This window comes from Chionomys nivalis, chromosome 23 (genome assembly GCF_950005125.1).
Source record: "Chionomys nivalis chromosome 23, mChiNiv1.1, whole genome shotgun sequence".
Classification (NCBI taxonomy): Eukaryota; Metazoa; Chordata; class Mammalia; order Rodentia; family Cricetidae; genus Chionomys; species Chionomys nivalis.
In genome coordinates this window covers 18,024,021-18,044,455 of record NC_080108.1, presented here as the reverse complement: position 1 = coordinate 18,044,455, position 20,435 = coordinate 18,024,021, and the positions used below count along the sequence as shown (strand labels likewise).

Genomic DNA, 20,435 nt, shown 5'->3' with positions numbered 1-20,435 from the left:
AAGATCCATAGGTTCAGTGAGAGACCGTCTAAGCAGTAGAATAGAGTGTGGTGGAGAAAGACACCAACACTGACCTGGCTTCCTTACCTCTGTGCAAACACATACACACAGAAACATTTCGTTGGATGCACGTACCACTTAAATTCTCAAGTGAGAGTCTTTACATTCTCACCCTACTTTTACATACTTTTTTATACAAAGAAGTTGGTCATTTTTATATGTTGATCAGTGTGCCTACACATTACAGAATAAGATATCTTAATCCTATTTTAAAACTTTGTAGATTTTTTTTTGAAACAGTTTTACTACCTTAACCCTGATTAGCATTGAACTTGCTATATAGACCAGGCTGGCCTGGAACCCATGGAGATCCACCTGCTTCTGCTCTTTGAGTGGTGGGATTAAAGGCGTGAGCCACCATTTCTGGTTTTAATAGATATTTCTTAATTGAAATGAATTGGTGTTTTAAGATTTTTTTTTATTGAAAAAAAATTTCCGCTTCCTCCCCGCCTCCCATTTCCCTCCCCCTCCTCCCTCCCCTCTCCCCCTCCCCCCACTCCTCTTCTCCTCCCTCTCCAGTACCAAGAGCAGTCAGGGTTCCCTGCCCTGTGGAAAGTCCAAGGTCCTCCCCCCTCCTTCCAGGTCTAGGAAGGTGAGCATCCAAACTGGCTAGGCTCCCACAAAGCCAGAACATGAAGTAGGATCAAAACCCTGTGCCATTGTCCTTGGCCTCTCGTCAGCTCTGATTGTCCGCCATGTTCAGAGAGTCCAGTTTTATCCCATGCTTTTTCAGTCACAGTCCAGCTGGCCTTGGTGAGCTCCCAATAGATCGGCCCCACTGTCTCGGTGGGTGCACCCCTCGTGGTCCTGACTTCCTTGTTCATGTTCTCCCTCCTTCTGCTCCTCATTAGGACCTTGGGAGCTCATTCCGGTGCTCCAGTGTGGGTCTCTGTCTCTATCTCCATCCATCGCTAGATGAAGGTTCTATGGTGATATGTAAGATATTCATCAGTATGGCTATAGTATAGGTTCATTTCAGGTTCCCTATCCTCAGGTGCCCAAGGAACCAACTGGGGACATTGCCCTGGGCACCTGGTAGGCCATTCCAAGTTCAAGTCTCTTGCCAACCCTTAGGTGGCTCCCTTAACTAAGATATGAGTTTCCCTGCTCCCCTATCCAACCTTCCTTTATCCCCAATCATCCCGTTTCCCCAAGTTCCCCTCATCCTCTCCTTCACACTTTTCTCTCCCCATCTCCCCTCACCCCCATCCCACCCAGTGGCGGTTTCTCAGAAAAATTGGGATCAACCTACCCCTGGACCCAGCAATACCACTCTTGGGAATATACCCAAGAGATGCCCTATCATATGACAAAAGCATTTGTTCAACTATGTTCATAGCAGCATTATTTGTAATAGCCAGAACCTGGAAGCAACCTAGATGTCCTTCAATGGAAGAATGGATGAAGAAAGTGTGGAATATATACACATTAGAGTACTACTCTGCGGTAAAAAACAATGACTTCTCGAATTTTGCATGCAAATGGATGGAAATAGAAAATACTATCCTGAGTGAGGTAACCCAGACCCAAAAAGAAGATCATGGGATGTACTCACTCATAATTGGTTTCTAGCCATGGATAGGGGCCACTGAGTCTATAATTTGTGATCCTAAAGAAGCTAAACAAGAGGGTAAACCCAAGGAAAAACATATAGTTATCCTCCTGGCTATGGGAAATAGACAAGATTGCCGGGCAAAAAATTAAGATTTTTAAGTACAAATTCATAAGCCTTGTGCTAGCATAATTTTTAATTGTGCTAACAACTTTAAGAATATTGAAATTAAATATAACAGTAATCTCAAGGTTTAGATTCTGAGCCTTTACTGGCATTATATCTGATCTAGAGTAACTGTATGAAAATATTTCTAAGGGAGCCACATATCGTGGCTTTTGGTTGCCTTGGTGTTCCATGAGGATGAAGACTAGAACTGTGTGAGAGTAGTACAGATCAGTTTGCCACATCAGTGATGCTGAAATGGGAAAGCACAGTATTCACACATGAATATGATATGCTCCACGTTGCTGTTAAACAGGATGTGGTTGGAAATGCCGATGGGTGTTTTTAACATTCTTTCTTTACTCGCAGCATCATGGAGCGTGCCCTCTGGCTAATGGCGTTGGCCATGACTGGTAACATTTAGCTCAGATGACTGACTGTGATTTTGGTTTTGTAGGATGCCTGTCAACTTCTGTTTAAATAGATTTGCATCTCTTGCTGTACACTCAGTTCTTAACCTGTTATATAGTATACACAACACATTTACCACTGTAACTATTTGGGGGTATAAGTTCAGTGATATTAACAGTTATAATTTTTTTTAATAACTATCACTACTAGATAACTCAAAACGTTTCTATTTTCCCAAAGTGGAACTTTACACTGTTAAACAATAAGTCTCCATTCCTCTCTTCTGGAAACTGTTATCCAATTTCTGTCTGGTTTTGACTGCTCTAGGTGCCTTGCACATGTTGAGCCGTGCAGTGTTTGTCCATTTGTGGCTATCTTAGATCATAATATATTTGAAGTTTATACAAACTGCAGTATGTGTCAGCATTTCCTTCCTTTTTTAATGCTAAATAACATTCATTGTAATATCATATACTTTATTTGTTCACATACACACGCCCCTGACCAACTGAGCTGTAAGTGGAGACTGTTCATTCGCTTCCCAGCCGCCAAGAAACTTTATTAATTACAACACTGTTTGGCCAATAACTTAAGCTTATTTCTAGCTAACTCTTACATCTTAAATTAACCCATTTCTATTAATCTGTGAATCACCACAAGGGTGTGGTCTAACAGTAAGGTTCTAGCTGGCAGCAGGCGTCTTTCTCCTTCGGCAGCTACATGGTGTCTCTTTGACTCCACCTATTTTCTCTCTGTATCTCTATTCAGATTTCCTGCCTGGCTTTACTGTCCTAAGCCATTGGCTGAAACGGCTTCTTTAATAACCAGTGGTAATAAAACATATTCATAGCATACAGAGGGGAATCCCACATCACTGAGCTATGTTAACTGTTCAACTGTTGTGAATGGTGCTGCTCTGACCACTGCGTGTTAAGTATCTGTTTGAATCCCTGCTTTCATTCTTTGGGGTATATTATCAGAAGTGAAATTGCTGAGTCAAGGTAATTATGGTTTTTAGGCATGGCCACATTGTTTACCACAGTGGCTCTAGCATTTTATACCAGTAACATCCTACCACCAGTTCAAAAGATTTCAATTTTCTCTGCATTCCCAAGGCTTATGTGTTCTTTTTAGGTAACAGCATAATGATTATGAACTGATGACTCGTTCTGGTTTGATTTGTGCTTCCCTGATATGCTATTTGTATTTGTCAGAAACCTGTGAGTGTGAGCTGTCTTAAGCTAATCTCACCTTTAAGTGTGTGTTATCTAGCAGTCTTGACTCTTACACTTTTTTTTAACTTTACCTCAAGAATATATGAAACTAGACCTACAACTTCCTTTCACACCTCTTTCCCCTCGTCAAACCTTTTGGAAAACACGTTTCATCTCAGACTCAACCTAATGAAATCTTATGCATCTTTTCTCTAAGTTTGGTGTGTCTGTTTGTTGTGGATCTCTCTGCATCTTTTTTGTGGATTCTGCCTTTCCCACAATTTTCCATTTACATCCCTTCTGTATTCTAAAGAAACCTGACCCCATTTACATGTGCTACCTCTAGAGCAGCATGGTGCAGATTCTTCTTCTCTGGTCTTCGTCCTCAGTATGTTCCTGCCTAGTCTCCAGTTTCCTGTTTTGTTTCTATATTTCTTTAGTGATTTTTCTCAGTACAGTACTCAACTTGTCACCCTCGCCTACCACCCTAGAGAATAAAGCATACTTTCATTTTACTCCTGTCTCCTATTATTTGCTTAGTGAAACTACTTGTGAGAATCACTGGGAATTTTTTGCGTCTACTAACTATCTGCAGTAAAAGCTATCTCTGGAAATGTCATTGAGTTTGTTTTCTGTTGGCCATCTGCTCTGGGCATGCATCCTACCCTTAAAAGTGGTTTGTTTCAGCCACTGTGGTGGGGCACGCCTTTAGTCCCAGCACTCAGGAGGCAGAGGCCTACAGATCTCGGTGAGTTCAAGACCAGCCTTGTCTATAAATTGAGTTCCAGTACACCCAGGGTTGTTACACAGAGAAACCCTGTCTCAGAAAACAAAAAACAAAAAAAAAAAGTTTGTTTTTTCAGTGAGACTCCCTTGGAGAAAACTAAATTTTCATTGCAATCAGTTGTTGGTTAGATAAGGGAGAGGAAGTGCGTCCACTTCCTTCACCCCTAGGACTCCGCCTGGTACAGACCCAGTGCAGTTGTCTCAGTCTCTGGTGTGTCCTAGATGTTTTGCTCATATTTTGTTTGTTTCTTTGTTTTCTCGCATGTGGCTCAAGTTACAGACTGTCATGAGATGGCGTGTGAGTGCTGGGAATAGAACCCAGGTCCTCTGCAAGAGCAGCCATCTCTACAGTGCAGTAGCAGCTTTTTTGGAATTAATTTTTTTCTATAATGATAGGCAGAGTGGATATGACTTTCCTTTTAGCTTATTGCTTCCCTAACTTCAGAAAACCTAATGTCCCACAGTTCTGTAGCTTCCGGGTTAGGGTGCATAATCTCTGAGTCAGCCCACCTGCTATAGTGTGTGGGTGCGTGTCTATATGTCTATCTGTCTTAAATATAACATTTGTAGCTTGACCAGAAAAGATGTATATAGGACTAGAAATTTTGTACATAGTAACGCACATTGTCTTGGTCAACACATGGTGGTTACTGAACAAAATGCTGAGGCAAGCTTATTGACCACTCTGACAGGCTTCTGACATAAACTCTCAGGTCCCTGAGGACAAGGCTTTAATTACATCTTTAAGACTTGGAACAGTGTTTGATCATGGAATGAATGTGTTTAATATGTGTTGTATCTTTTTGGAAAGGAAAGGAAGAATAAACCTATCTATGATGAGCATCCCCTAGTACCTCCTTTTTCAAGAAAGTAGCAAAATAAAAAATACTTTTATTAAAAAAAAAACATGCTTCAGGAGAAAAGCAAGGCCACATCTATTATGACAAGAAAAATCACAGATAAGAACAAAAATGTTGGCAAAAATGTGGCAAAATTGCCAAATGGTATATCCACTTTGGAAAACAACCCTTATTCCCTAAAAAGTAGTCTTAAGTTATCAGGTCCACAATTCAACAGTCCACTTCTAGGTGTTTCCTCAGGAGAAAAAAAAAAAATGTGTGTCCCTAAAAAAAGCTTGTATATATCGTGTGTGTAAAATGTTCGTGTTAGTACTCGCAGCAACTGGAAAGTCAAGACAACCCGTTGTTCATAACATAATGAATAGATAAGTACAATGGAGCTCTACCCATACAGTGGAATATTTTTTGGTATTAATAAAACACACTACAATGTAGATGAATCTTTAACATCACATAAGATCAAGAGTGCATGGCTACATTTGTAAGAACTGTTTACAGTAAGCAGAAGATGGTTCAGTGCTTGTCTAGGACCAAGAGAAAAAGATCTGGGTGCTGGCTTTCTTTTTATCGACATGACAGTGCTCTGAAATTAGATGATGGTGATGATTATACGGCTCTGTGAATAGTCTAAAGCATGGAATTATATGGCCTAAACGACTAGGTTTTGTAGGCCAAGAATTTGAATAAAGATGTTAAAATGCAATTTTTTACAGTTGCACATGCTTGGTTGAATACATGCTCTTACGCACACATTCATATACACACATACAAAATAAACACAGTGTGCATCATGGATTATCATTAGAAGAGAAAAAGAACATGAGTAGAAGAGCAAGTGAATCCAGATAACTTGTTTTTTTTCTTTTCTTTAAAGAATATTTTTCATGCAATAATTTGATCATGTTTTTGCCTCCTCCAACTCTTCCCCGATCCTTGCCACCTCCCTACCCACTCAACTTGACTGTCTCTCTCTCTCAAAAAAAAAAAAAATAATAATCAAAAAGGTAAAACAAAAAGCCCCCCACACCATCTTTAATTAATTTATTTATTTGTTATTTTTTTTGAGGCAGGGTTTCTCTGTGTAGCTTTGGAGCCTCTCCTAGAACTTGCTTTATAGACCAGGCTGGCCTCGAACTCACAGAGATCCTCCTGCCCCTGCCTCTCAAGTGCTGGGATTAAAGGTGTACACCACAGCCTGGCTAAAGCCCCACCCATCAAAAAAAAAAAAAAAAAAGGCCAACAAAAACATGGTGCTAGTTTTGTGGACATGGGGCTGGCCCGGGTTTATATACCCAGTGACTCTTCATTGAAGAAAATTTGTTTCCCTTTGCCAGCAGTTTTCAGTTGCAAACAGCTTCTAAGTCCACTTGCCCCTCTTTCCCCTCCTCTTCCTCATACATCCCTGAGCCTTGAGGGATGGATGGATTGAATGAAAGCATCCTAGTTAGGGCTAAGTGCTCCAAAATCTCAGTCTTCTGCACATTTTGTTGTTGTGGGTCTTTGTGTGAATTCCTGTCTATCGCAAGAAGCTTCTCTGATGAGGGCTGAGGGGGACACTGCTCTATGGGTGCGATAGTATGTCACTAGTCATTTTATTGCTATGTTCCCTTAGCAGAATAATAGTAGGAGGCTTCCCCCTAAGCCCATGACTTACCTAGTCCTATGTTCTTGGCCTTTAGCACTGTCAGCTATAGGTTCCAGCTCATAGAGTGGACCTTAAATCCAGTCAACGTTCAGTCACTATTGGACCATTATATCCTACAGGCAGTTAACTGTCGTAAGCCTCAGGGTTGTGACTGGGTGATACCAATGATTGCGCTTTTCCTCTGGTAGCTTTACAGACTACCTTCCAGTATCTTGAGTACTAGTCAGTAGGCATGAAACTTTTATCTGGAGTTTCACTAACAACACTGTACCAGTGTTGGTTTCTTAATACTGACAAATGTACCATAGTAATTTCAGACGTTGGAAAACAGGAAAGGGGGGAGAGGAGTATCAGTGAACTTCGTGTACTACCTTTGTAAACTGAACTCATTATGGTAACTTATGCCTCTTTTTGTCAAGTTCCATGATTATAAAATAATAAATAAAATTAGGATATAACCATAAAGGGAAATCTGAGAAACTATAGAAAAGTTGAAAAGAATATTAGTTTATGATCATTCAAGTATAATTGTTCATTTAAATGTTCATTCAAACTAGGATTTTTTTGCCACAAATGTATGATCATATTAAGATATTTCAGGTACCCATATTTTCAAAAATTAATAATATATACTAATTATTTTTAAAAAGTGTGGTGATTCTGAGATTTTAGCTTCCTTAAGCTAGTCAGTTAACTAACTTGTGTTTATTTGACACACACCCAGCCTTGGAAAGAGTCTAGAACTAAAGGTCAGTCACAAGACCTGCAGACATGCCTGAGGCTTCCGGAAGAATGTTTCCTAACATTATTTTGTTTTCATTCTCATGTATTTTTGCAAAATAGAGTGCTCACTAAATGTAACATACCAGGGCCTAAAATGAGAGAAATACAGAGAATGTAGTAAATTCTAGGTGAAGAATGTTTCTTTTAAACATTGACCCTGGAGCAGCATGGATGGTATTGAAAAGGGTTCTAATACAGTGTTAGCTTTTTAAAATTTTGAATGCAGAAAAATTTGGGGGTCTTGAAGAGAGAAAGAGCAGCATCATAGCTCAGGAAGGTTCATTTCCATGTTCTATGCTCATATTTGAGAACCCCTTAAGCTTTTTTATTTCTATTAAATTTATTTTAGTGTTTATGAACCTCTTCCTGTTATAATAATAATAAAGGTGCAAAGGAGTTTTTACTTTTCCCACTTCAAAATACACTTTTATGTTGAAGTATGTTTTCACTTACAGCAGAGGTTTGAAACATCCTGCAGTAACAAGGAGATGGCAAGTTAAAAATCAGAAAATTCTATGAGCCACAACCTGGGTTTTGGTTGTTTTAACTTGTTTATTTGTTTGGTTTTGGTTTTGTTTTTAAAGAATTTCTGCCGGGGCTGGAGAAATGGCTCAGCAAAGTTCTCATTCAACTTGGTGTGCATTAAATATAATTCTTTGTTGTCATCAGCACAGTAGTGCAGTATTTTCTCACTAGTAATCACAAGTATAGTAAGTACATACTGTATTCTACAGGCCATTAAATAAAAGTATGGCCTCAGTCTTTTGGCATTCTTATTATTCATCCATATGTTAATTTGTTCACATTATTTAGGATTTCAGTTGAGTTTCAGTGCGATTAGAAAATTAAAGGACTTGTAAAAAACCATTTAACATTTTATACTTTCGTTGAGGGTCTAATTTATATGTAAACTATTCAGTGGGCTAGGGTTATAGTTAAATGGTAGATCACTTGCCTATGGTCGACATATATACCTAAAGGATCTGTAGAGTGAAAAGGGGGAAAGGTACATAAAAATAAAAAGTAATACAACAAATATTTTTTTAAAAAAATGGGAAAATTCTGTGAAACACTATGAGACAAGGAACCCCCAAACTTGTCCTTGAGTTCATTTTCTGTTGTCCGTCTTCTGCTGGGCATGCAGCCTACCCTTAAGAGTAGTTGGTTTTCACAGTGAGACTCCGTTGGAAGAAACGGAAAAGTTTCATTTGCAAGCAGTTATCAGTTGGAGATTGCTTCTGGGATGCACATGTCCACTTTTCTGTTTAGCTCTAGGACCTCATCTGGTGCAGACCTGCACAGGCCCTGTGCGTGCTGCCTCTGTCTCTGTGAGTTCATGTGTATCTAGATGGCCCTGATTCCTTGGTGTCCTCCACCCTCTTTAACTCATACACTCTTTCTTCCCCCTCTTCTGCAGAGTTCCCTGAGCCCTGGGGGGAGGGATTTGATGGAGACATCCCATTTAGGACTGAGTGTGCTAAGGTCTCTTACTCTTTGTAAAATATCTGACTGTGGATCTCTGTGTGTCTTAGTTAGGGTTTCTATTTCTGTGAAGAGACTCCATGACCACAGCAAGTCTTAAAAAAATAAAAGAAAAGAAAATATTTAGTTGGGTGGCAGCTTTCAGTGCAAAGGTTCAGTCCATTATCATCATGACTGGGAGTGTGGCGGTGTGCAGGCAGACATGATGCTGGCTTCTTCTTGTCAGAAGGTAACAGGAAGTAGTCTGTGACACTTAGGGAAGCTTACGCAAAAGAGACTTCAAAGCCTGCCACAGTGACACACTTCCTTCAACAAGGCCACACCTCCCAGTAGCGCCACTCCTATGTGTTTCTGGGGGCCTGTACATTCAAACTACCATACTATGTTGTTCTCCTTTGCTGCAGGAACAAGTCTCTCTGATGATGACTGAATCTATGAATATAGCAGAATATCATTAGGAGCCATTTTAATTTTTAGACCAATAATAGGTCTCTGGGCTATCTAGTCTCAGCTTCTTGGTCACCTAACCAGTGTCAGGTATAGGCTCCGTTTCTTGGAGTGGGCCTTCAGTCAGATTAGATGTTGGTTGGTTACTCCCACAAACTTTGTGCTACCATTGCACTTGCATGTCGAACAGGCAAGAACTCATCATCAATCCAGGGGGTTGGGGCTGGGTTGGAGTTTATTTTCCTTACTCCTGGAACTTCTTTTGTGAAGGAAATTTAAAGTGTTAACTTTTTGTTCTAAGCAATGAGTTAGTGATATCCCGTAAGTTTTTATGTAGAAGGTTTAATTTGTATTCAGTTCTTTTCTTTAATATTTCTTATATGAACTGTGGGTTACTTAATAGTTATATCTTTACACTTTTTTTTTCTCTTTTTAAGATTGGTGTGGGATTCCAGTCTTTTGATTTGTGCTTCTGGTTTAATAGTATTGTGGTTAAAACAAAAAAGCAAAGTTTTTGTGATTTTAATCCTGTTTAATCTGCAACTTATCTAATGTATTAAAGCCCAGAAGTCTTATTTTATTTTGATGTGTTTTGTGTGTCACCGTATGAATATTCCAAGTGCACTTAAGAATGCCCTGCTATGCATTCTGCGTGTTAGTTAGGTGGGATGGCTGGATAGATGTCTCTGAAGTTTTCTAGATCCTTGTATCTATCTGCTTGTTCTGTTGTAGGGTCCTGGGAACAGAGTGTTGAAATATGTAATGTTAATCTAAAAACACACATTACTTAAACGTCAATGAAATTAGTAGGTTGTAATGATAAGGTAGGTAAGCAGTGGGTCTTAAGGGATGGAGTCCGTTGGCACTTTCAAGTCTTGCACACTTTAGGGTGCCAGTCCTGCTGTGTTTTACCCTTCTGAGCTTGCTGTTTTTGGTTTAATACAAGTGATGTGAACTTCTTGTAGATATTATGATCATTTGATGAGAAAATGAGTTGGAATTCTCTTTAGTGTTTCAAGACAGGGTTTCTCTCTATAGCCCTGACTATCCTGGAACTTACTCTGTAAGGCGGGCGAGTGCTGAATTCTTTTTTTTTTTTTTTTTTAATAAAATGCCTTTAATGTGTTTTAAAGTTCCTTGAGAAATAAATAAATTGTGATTTGTATTCTTTCTCAGAAACACACACCAGATCCAAGCAGTAAATTTAATGTGAGAACAATGAATAATCATTTGCTTTATACTTGGTCAATTACAGATTTAAGCAGCCATTGTAATTATGAAAAAAATAAATTAATATTAAACCTTAGCATGTGCATAGTATACATATCCAAATTCCCATTGTCATTATGCCCTCTAATCAAGCCATTTAATATAAGGTAATCTTAATTATAATCATGCATTACTTGTATTAATAAATATCTCTTTCAATAAATGTGCTATGTAGTATTAGAAAGCATCATATATAAATGACTATAATTTATTGAATAGGTTTCTTTCATGTTTTACCAAAGTTCTGTGTGCATCATCGTGCATTTGATCAGATTGATGTAATGCTTGGTATCCAGTATTTTTAAAAGCACTTCTAGAGTGCTGAGACATCAAGGGATGGAACAGTCCTGGACCAGAATTAGTGTGGATCTCAGAGTACATCAGAGCAGATTCTCTGTGCAGTGAAACATGGTTAAAAGAATAACTCACAACAGGTTGGAGAAAAAGGGGAAAGAACAAGAAACATTTGAATGCTCTGCCACAAATAGGACATTGGTCACCCAACCCCTACCCTGAAAATTGAACGACCATTAATGAACCTGGTGTAGAAGATACCAAGAGCTGAATTCTTAACATAGTACCTGCTGTATAGTTATTCTATGTGTTCCACATAGTTATTTTTAAATAGGAATTAGTTTGTATTTTTAAAATTCTCAAATTGTGTATGTTTTTCAGAATTGCAAGTTGTGACACCAGATGTGTGGTTTTAGCATTCTTTCTTTGTATTTGTTGATTTCACCCTTGGTCTGTACTGTGACCTTTTCCCATTGCTTTGTAAGCATTATTACTAACAGTCTTTTCAGAGCTTTTAGCTCAATGTAGACTGCCTTGTTTATATTACAGTAGAGTTTGACGGGTTTTTGGCATAATTTTAATCACCTTGCAGTAAAATACTAACATTCAGAAGTTGTGAACAATACGTAGATTTTTGGAGCTATACAGTTAACTGATTGTCTGAAACAAATTGTTTTTCTCTTCCAGATCAACCGAGAAAGCTGGTGTACCATAGAGCCATGTCCTGAAGCAGCATCTCTTTTGGCTTCCAAACAGAGCTCAGGTAGGGCCTGTTCATAGTCCTGCTTTGAAGTAATAATTTGATGTTGTGATCTGCCATTCTGAAATTCATTACACAATAATTCAGAAGTAATGCATGTGTATAGGTTAGTTTGTAAGCATGATTTCATAATCAAAATAAAAGCACTAAACTTTTCCTTAATTTTACTTTCGGAATTATTAGTAATTTTAGAGATCATGTGGCTTTATGAGTTCTTACTCATTTGTAAAGCAATTTGCTGGAGACCAAACCTGTGGTTCTTATTTTTTGACTGTGTTAATGCAAAAACAAACACAAGAATTCATAGCTCTTGTCTCGAAGAGGCTCAGAGATAGTTTATTTTAGAGCCAAATTTGAGCGACCATAGCCTAGGAACACAGACAGGATACCCCAAATTCCATGTTCCAATTTAGAAGCTGTTTCATAAAGAAGTTTTTATAGCAATAAAACATAGAAAGCCATAAATGAATAAATTAAATACTTTGGTGAGAATGAATGATGCTCTGCTTTAAGCCTCAAATGCCATCTGATGATATTTTTAACTTTGGGTTTGGTGGAAGGTAGCAGTCTGCTCCATTTATATATTCCAAAAGATTCTTTTGTCTATTAGTCACAGGATATTATTCCAACATAGAGGTAGATAAAGAATGGCTCTTCTGGGGGTTAAAGCTAGCCAAAATAAGGTAATTAATCTCTGGACCTGCAACATTCCAGCTTCTCCACATCACAGTGGTCCTAATCAATCTGTCTTTGCAAACACAGTGTCTTTCCAGGAAGTCTCAGTAACAGCTGCATACTAGAAAAAGCTGGGCTAGAGAGCTTTGAAAATGCATGATACCTTGGTCTTGCCCTTAGCAACCCAGTTTTAGTGGGCTGGGATGTGGCCTGAGCATCCACTAGAATCATTTGGGGCTCCTTCTGTTGTCCTGAGTAGGCAGAATTGAGAATTTCCTTCCATGCCCGTACATATTAGTCACAACAAATCAAGTTAAGATCATACCTAGTTAGGAATCCTTTACCCCAGGTTCAGCCAGTTCTGCCATAAGGTACATTCCCCAAGGTCTGGGTTCTATCTCTTTCATCTGTGAGGTATTACTGGGCTGCCTCATAGAGGGGTGTTACACAGACAGCAAGGTGAGTAACTGTCTCTGAGCTCACGCCTCTGCTGTCTTCTGCACTGCTGAATGAGCAGTAACATTTTGCATTTTTTAGTTCTCCGATCCGCTTCACCAACAAAGCCTCTATTTACTTTCTCGTTTTTACTAATCTGCTGTAGAAATTATCAAATCCTTCTTATTTGCTGGCCTTTTTGGAGACTGTTTAGTTTTAGATGTCTTGCAGTACTATTTAAGTTGAGAAAAGATTGCCCTAGTCTTTTGTGTCCTGAGGAATTTTCTGTCATTTCTCAGCTTTGCTTGTATTACAAAAGAAGTAATGAAAACAAACATGGAAAATGTTTTCACACTTCTTGAGAGTGCTACTTCATAATATTATGTATGGTTGTGTACAGGGCCTAAAAACTCAAAGGTGTTGGAAGTAAAAGTATACACACAGCTATGTTTCTGTTATTTTAGCTGTCAGGGACTTTTCTGAAAGTATAACCAGCTACCCAAGAATGAAACTTCTGCCATGTGATTGTTGAGTAAAGTCTTGGGATTTGAATATTCGAAATACGGAAGGACCTCTAGACATCATGGCTCAATCTATTTCATTAAGGAAGTAGATTTGAGTTGCAGTTTTTTTCAAGTCATAATCGTGAATTGTTCAAACACCCCTTTACAGTACAACTCCCAGAATAAGCAGTGTGGTCGTACATTAAGGATGAATGAAGCCTGAACTTCACTTAGGCATATGTACCACACACCTGCAGTGTGTTCCACCCGTGTCACTGTCTAGTCACTACATTTCTAATTTGCTGTTTACTGTCAGTACAACTCTGTAGGGACATACTCGTCATTCCATTTTACTGGTACAGAAGCAAACACCTACAGGGCTAAATTACCTGGGATTTATCTGTTAAGCAAGATCCATCTAAACATCCTAAAATCAATGTTCTTTGCTCTTGTTTCCAATTCATTCTTTAATATATTCCTCTTCATTAGGAAGGGAGTATAGGAAAAAAGTAAGGATTCTGTCTCTTTCCTTAGCCAGCATCCCTATTTTCCCCCAGGCACAATACTGAGATTTTTTTTTTTTTTTTTTTTGGTGTTTTCCAAGAGGCGGTAATAGAAAAACCCACCAACTGTACTAAGTCATTGTTTACTGTATAGAATGGGTGGGGGGCTAAAATACCCATAATTATGGTCTTTTGAAGAAACCATACGATTTCCATTGAACTAACATTGTGAAATTATCCACTAAGCTCATAATTGTGACTGAAAGATTTAAGACTAACTTATAGATCCTGCCTCCTTATTATGGTATTCTTTTTATAATTCTGCAATGAAATTGTCTCTTACTGTGTTAATTTGTACCACAAGGTTGTGAATAACCCATTCTGCAAGAATACATTAAATGTCTTCCCAGAACCTAGCCAAATGCCTAACAGAAAAAGTAACTGTGTCAGTTAATATACCTGAAAGCTACTAATTTATTGGACTATGACCTTTCTAACTTTGTAAATATCTAAAATAGAAGAGAGGCTAGGAAAGCAAAGAGGTGGGTGAAAAATAGAGAAAATGACTGAATGTTGGTATAAAACAGAAAGTGAATTTTTTTTAAAGGTATTAGTTAAATAAATGTTCTTTTTCAGAATGCGAAAGCTTCTTAGATGATGGACTGGGCACAGAGTGTGCCTCAAAAGAAGGCGTACTTCAGAGAGGATCAGGGAGTGATCCTGACCTCTTTCACTCACCCAGTGACGAAATGGACAGCATCATCTTCTCCAAGGTACTAGAGGAGCCTTCAGTTCGTTTTGGCCAGCAGTTCTCCTAGTCTCGTTTGGCCTTACTTAACCCTTTTTTACTGTAATTTTTTCCACTTGTGCTCATTGTCATCCCATGACTTTAATATGTGGCTCTAACTAATGGACTGTGATCCAACTAGGCCATGTCTTCTGTATTCTGAGTGACTGTGCGGGGACTTACTTTGTTTTGCCTCCTTCTCTTCCTCCCTCCCTCCCTTCCCTTTCTAAGCTGCTACAAACAGCCTATCTGGATCACTCAGAAAGGAGGGGTAGAAGTATTCTATTTGAAGAAGGAAATTCCTCATTGCCAGGGCTTAGAAACAGGTATTGGCCAGGTTATTGGCTGTATCTTCTGAAAAATCATGGCTGGTTACATGAGTGGTTTGAAGCTTGCATTGAAGTAAAAAAGCATGGAAGTTCCTTTAGAATGAACTAAGTCAGATGACAGTGAACACGCTTCAGTGGTTAGGAAGGGACCGCAGCTCAGACTGCATGATGTCATATATATAAACTAACCATAGAGTCATTCTGATTAATGTGTGGATGCCTGGAACTCGCTAAGTCTGGTGACGTCATCTTTCATCCAGACTGCTTAATTGGGACTTTCTAGATCTCTGGTGGAGAACTTAAGCTTTTCCTCTGGTGAAGAGCTAGGGAAGATGGCGGTTAGAAGCTTGAGTTCATTTCTGTGTGTAGCAAGTTCTGTTTTGTCCTCTAAGAGGGCAGGACATGCTGTACTCAGTTACATGCCACAAATGGTTTTCCTAACAGAAGGACTGAAGAGGAAAAAACATTGTAGCAACTGTGAAGAAGAGTTTTCCTTCTGGTTTTCTGACTTTGAAGAACTTCTGAGAACAGTTTTGTTAGTGGGTGGTTAAATGGTCCAAGACAGTATGATGTTCCCGTGTTTAACTGTTGCGGTATAGGCGCGATGTCATAAAAATCTACTCTTTTCATTTTTGTCCATCAGTCCTCATATTCCATTTGTTCTTCCCTCGCCCTTTCTGCTTCCTTTGATTGTCTGTGATTCCTTATGATTGTTCCTTTGATTATCTCCTGAGGGCTCTTGAAAACATTTATGGTACGACTAGGATTTCTGTCTTTGTTGCTGGCTGGCCAGGTTGTTGGTGCATGCCTGTGATCGCAGCACTTAGAGGCTGAGCTAGGAGGATTGTGAGCTTGATGTAGTAATTCGGCCCAGTCTTGAGGGGTTTGGGGAAGATTTGCCTTTAAAGTCACATAGGAAGAGTAAAGCCAGTGTTTTGCTTGGGGACCTTCTTTGTTTTGCCTCCCTGCTTCCCTTTCTTTCCTTCCTAAGCTTTTAACAAATGCATTTTTTAAAACCAAAAAGCTATGGAGAAACCCTGTCTCGAAAATCCAAAATAAAAGCCGGGCGGTGGTGGCGCACGCCTTTAATCCCAGCACTTGGGAGGCAGAGGCAGGCGGATCTCTGTGAGTTCGAGACCAGCCTGGTCTACAAGAGCTAGTTCCAGGACAGGCTCCAAAAAACCACAGAGAAACCCTGTCTCGAAAAACCAAAAAAAAAAAAAAAAAAAAAAAAAGAAAATCCAAAATAAATAAATAAAATAAACAAATGCATTTTTTAAATTACAGTTTTGGGGAGGAGGGATGTGTGCTTCCACACTCATGTAGAAGTCAGGATAAATCTTCTAGATTTAAAACTGGCTCATAATGATGGGAACTGGCTAATGAATGCTTAAGAGATTATCAAGCAACTGTGTGTGTATGCTTGTGTATCCTGATAGTAAAAACTTTCAAGATTTATTTTTAAGTCTAAGTGTGTTGAGACTGTGGCTCATGGAGGCCAGAAGCAGGCATTGGATCTCCCAGAGCTGGAGTTAGAAATTGTATAAGATGCCCAACATGAGTCCTGGGAACTGAGCTCAAGATCTTTAAGCAAACAGTAAATGCTCTTAACTGCTGAGCCATCTCTCCAGCTTAAGATTTGTTATTTAAGTTGAATAAACCTTCCTTCAGGAAACATTTGTTCGCCTGCTGTTTAGATATATAACTAGTGGACGGCTTGTCCCAGGTGTTACCTTCTCCTCAGAGAGATCATTATTTCTGATCACTAAATTGCATGCTTTGCTTACTTAAAAAAAATTAGAATTTTTTTATGCTTTACCATCTTACTCAAACTATTAAAAGTATGTGAGAGATATTCATATAAAGAAACTTTGCTGCACATCTTTTCCAGGGAGAGTAGACATTATTTTTCAAAGCTGAAACATGCTCCTCAGACAAACTTCCACCTACATTGTAAACTGGAGTGCCTAAAGAAAAGCCAGCCAGGGCAGATGAACTTTCACCTTCATGCATGCGTGAGAATGCCCAGATGGGCTGGGGCCGGGTGTGGGTGGAGGTTGGGATGTTTCCTCCCATGTCTACTTCCAAAGCTGTGAATGACCAGTTTTCCTAGGATTTATAAAATTGAGGGCTAGTTTATAATACTGACAAGACACTGACCTGAATTTTATATGCATACATACCATGTATTGTATGTACATATATTGTTATGGTCTGCTAGCCTCGAGTCACCCGCCACTACCCCTCGTGGGAATAGCCTCCCCCCCCCTTATATCTTTAAAAAAGAATTACATACATACATACAAATATTTGTATGTATATAAAATTTCATATGTCCAGCAACCCAGGTAGGTAGCTTTGTCCCTTATACCATACAAGGAATAGGTGTTGGTTGGTGCGTGCTGGCTAGTTTTATATCAGCTTGACCCAGGCTAGAGTCAGTTGAGAAGAGAGCACCTCAGTTGAAAAAATGTCCCCAAACAAGCCTATGCTGCATTTTTCTTTTTTCTTTTCTTTTTTTTTTTTTTTTTTTTGATTGTTGATTGATGAGAGAGTGCCTAGCTCACTGTCAGTGGTACCACCCCTGGGCTCCTGGTTCTGGGCCCTATAAAGATCTAGGCTGAGCAATCCATGAGGAGCAAAGCTTGTAAGCAGCACCCTTCATGGCCTCTCTATTAGCTCCTGCCTCCAGGTTCCTACCATTTTGAGTTCCTGCCTTGGCTTTCCTCTGTTGGACTGTCATGTGGAAGTGTAGTGTGAAGTAACCCTTTCCTCCCCAAGTTGCTTTTTGGTGGTGATGTTCTTTCACAGTAATAGGAACCCTAAGACAATTGGTAAAGAAGTTTGCCTAAAATAACTGTACGACTGAGTAGCAGAACTGAGGCTTAACTTTAAAGGCTCTTCCTGTTTTGTTACTTTGCTGTCAGTCTCTTCACTGCGGCTCTAAAAATCAACGATTTAAGTCGAGACTGTGTTGGTAGATGGACCGCCAACTCTCTGGCCATTATTGCGGCGAGTGCTGTCAATGTCGCAGTCTTACGGTGTCTTCCCAGGGCCTTTCCCTCCACTCTTTTCAGTCTTTAGGGGCTGGAGGGAGTCTTTAGGCCAGCCATTGCAACACGCTTTTCCGTGAACTCTGAGTGGTGCATTAGGTCACTTCCTGCAGCAGTTTGTTTCTCTCTGGCCCTGGGGAAGTCTCTCTAACAACATGCACCTCCTGGGAAATGTGACTCTGTGATGAGTGTCAAGAGCTTAGTGTTTGCCGGGCGGTGGTGGCGCACGCCTTTAATCCCAGCACTCGGGAGGCAGAGGCAGGCGGATCTCTGTGAGTTCGAGACCAGCCTGGTCTACAAAGGGAGTTCCAGGACAGGCTCCAAAGCTACAGAGAAACCCTGTCTCGAAAAAACAAAAAAAAAAAAAAACAAAAAAAAAAAAAAAAAAAACAAGAGCTTAGTGTTTATTCTTACAAATATTTGCTGGTTCCTAAGTTCAACATTAGATCAGCAGCATAAAACTTACACTTTGTTGTTAAAGTGAGATGAAGTCCTGTGATCCTTTTGAGGAAATATACTTGATATACATACATGACTCTGATCCGGGACGTGAGGCTCTTAGATAGAATGCTCTACATGAAAAGATTATGTGATTTGAGGCATGCAATGAGTGTTTAAAATGTGAGCTCTTGTTTTTCAAGATTATCATGTCTTGTGTATAAAATAGGTAAGTATTTGTTTAGTAAATAAAGGGCTATTCATTTGGCAGTATTAAACGTGATTTCTTCAGGTGTAATATCAACCCATAAAAATGTGACAGTTTTTTTCTATCTTGTGACTAGTAATGTGTTTATCTTTCTGTAGGTAAATACATTGATCATATAACTTTCTAAGAGAAAGGCATCCCCCAAAAATATTGTATTATAAAATACACACATAAAAAAAATAGAACTGTTGGGTCTTGCAGTGAGTACCCACATACTTACCTTCCAGCTTCTGTTATTTTTTATTGTTTACTTATTACATAGCTGTGCTTCTGTTCACAGCCAGTCTGCCTAAATTACATTTCAAAACAAATTACAGGTGTGTCCATACACATCATGTGTAAATTCTTAGAAGCAGTATTTTTCTATACTTGAGAGATTGGTGTGTGTGTGTGTGTGTGTGTGTGTGTGTGTGTGTGTGTGTGTGTAATTTATATATAGATCCTGAGAATCCCGTTACTTTTGGTAAATACATCCTCCACCTTTGTGACCTGGAGCTGCATGAGCACATAGGCTCTAAGCATAACTGTGAAAAGTCTCCTCACATGACTCCTTTTCAGAGGCCATTCAGCCCTCCAGAAGAAACACAAAAGATGTTTTTTCTCTGATTCAGAAAGTAATCTAAATGGGAGCTGAAAAATATTGTTTCTCCTACACAACCCTAGGAGTGGAATTCTTACTCATACAAGAAACTGACCCTCTCTCTACTGTTCTCACTCATGATGTGTGTGAATCCCAGTCACTCTGCATCCTTAGTAACAAACACAGTTGTTTTAATGTTAACGTTTCTGGTATCCATGCAGTGTTATCTCATTATGGTTTTGATTTGTATTTCCTGACAACTAGTGATATTAAACAGATTTTCACATGTCCGTTGGCAAGTTATGTGTCTTCCTGTATAGTGTGTCTGTTCATATCTTTGCCCATTAAAATAATTGGATTATTTGTTGATGCAGAGGAGTGGATGATATATATCCTGGATACTGCTCCTTTGTTAGGTTCGTCATTTGCAAATGTTTTCTCTTTCATCACTTACATAAAAGTGTCTTGGTTAGCTAAAATGTCTAATTTGATGAGATAATTTAACAGACTCTTGTTCAACTTACTGCTTTGTGTGTCTTCTTATTTGCTTTTCTGTGCCTGTGTTGATGTTTTGTTTTAAAGGTTTATATGTTTTGGCTTTTATTTCAGGATTAAGCTGTATCTCAGTATTACATTTATAACTTTAACAACAGCTTTGTGGTTTACTTAGGAAGATTCAATCCTGGCTGTTTTTAGAACCATGTAAGGATCTTAAAAAGCGGGTGGAAGTTCCTGGCTCTGCCTACTGGCCAGCAAAATTAGAGTCTTGAGTTAACTTTTTTTTCTCACCTCTAAAATGGAAATAAGAATATTTACTAAATCAAATAATGGGAAGAATTAAAAGGGATACGATATCTAAATCACTTGTAAAATCTCATGTGAAAAACATGCTGTACAAAACTACCAAGGAACTTATAAAAATTTTAAAATAAAAAATAAAATCTCACATTGAGGTAAGCACCTAATAATTATGTTTAAATTTATATCATAATTATTTATTAATAGTAATAGGTTCTAAGTTTTTATACGTATAATGTCCTTTTATTTAGGCCTTTCCATTGATTTAAGCAAAACAGTGTCTTTGGACCATTTTATGACCCAGCTATCTATTTAGGGTCATTGCGTGTACCAAGCAG

The 20,435-nt window shown here is 38.9% G+C and overlaps 1 protein-coding gene across 2 annotated transcripts in view; it reads left to right on the top strand.

Moving 5' to 3' along the window:
* The window catches only part of Akap13 (A-kinase anchoring protein 13), a 264,078-nt gene that overhangs the window by 162,142 nt on the left and 81,501 nt on the right, over nt 1-20,435 (top strand). For both annotated transcript variants that reach the window (XM_057755917.1, XM_057755918.1), the window contains 2 exons: nt 11,656-11,731; nt 14,481-14,617. In XM_057755917.1, the coding sequence (XP_057611900.1) occupies nt 11,656-11,731; nt 14,481-14,617 (213 nt within the window). The remainder of the gene's footprint in view (nt 1-11,655; nt 11,732-14,480; nt 14,618-20,435) is intronic.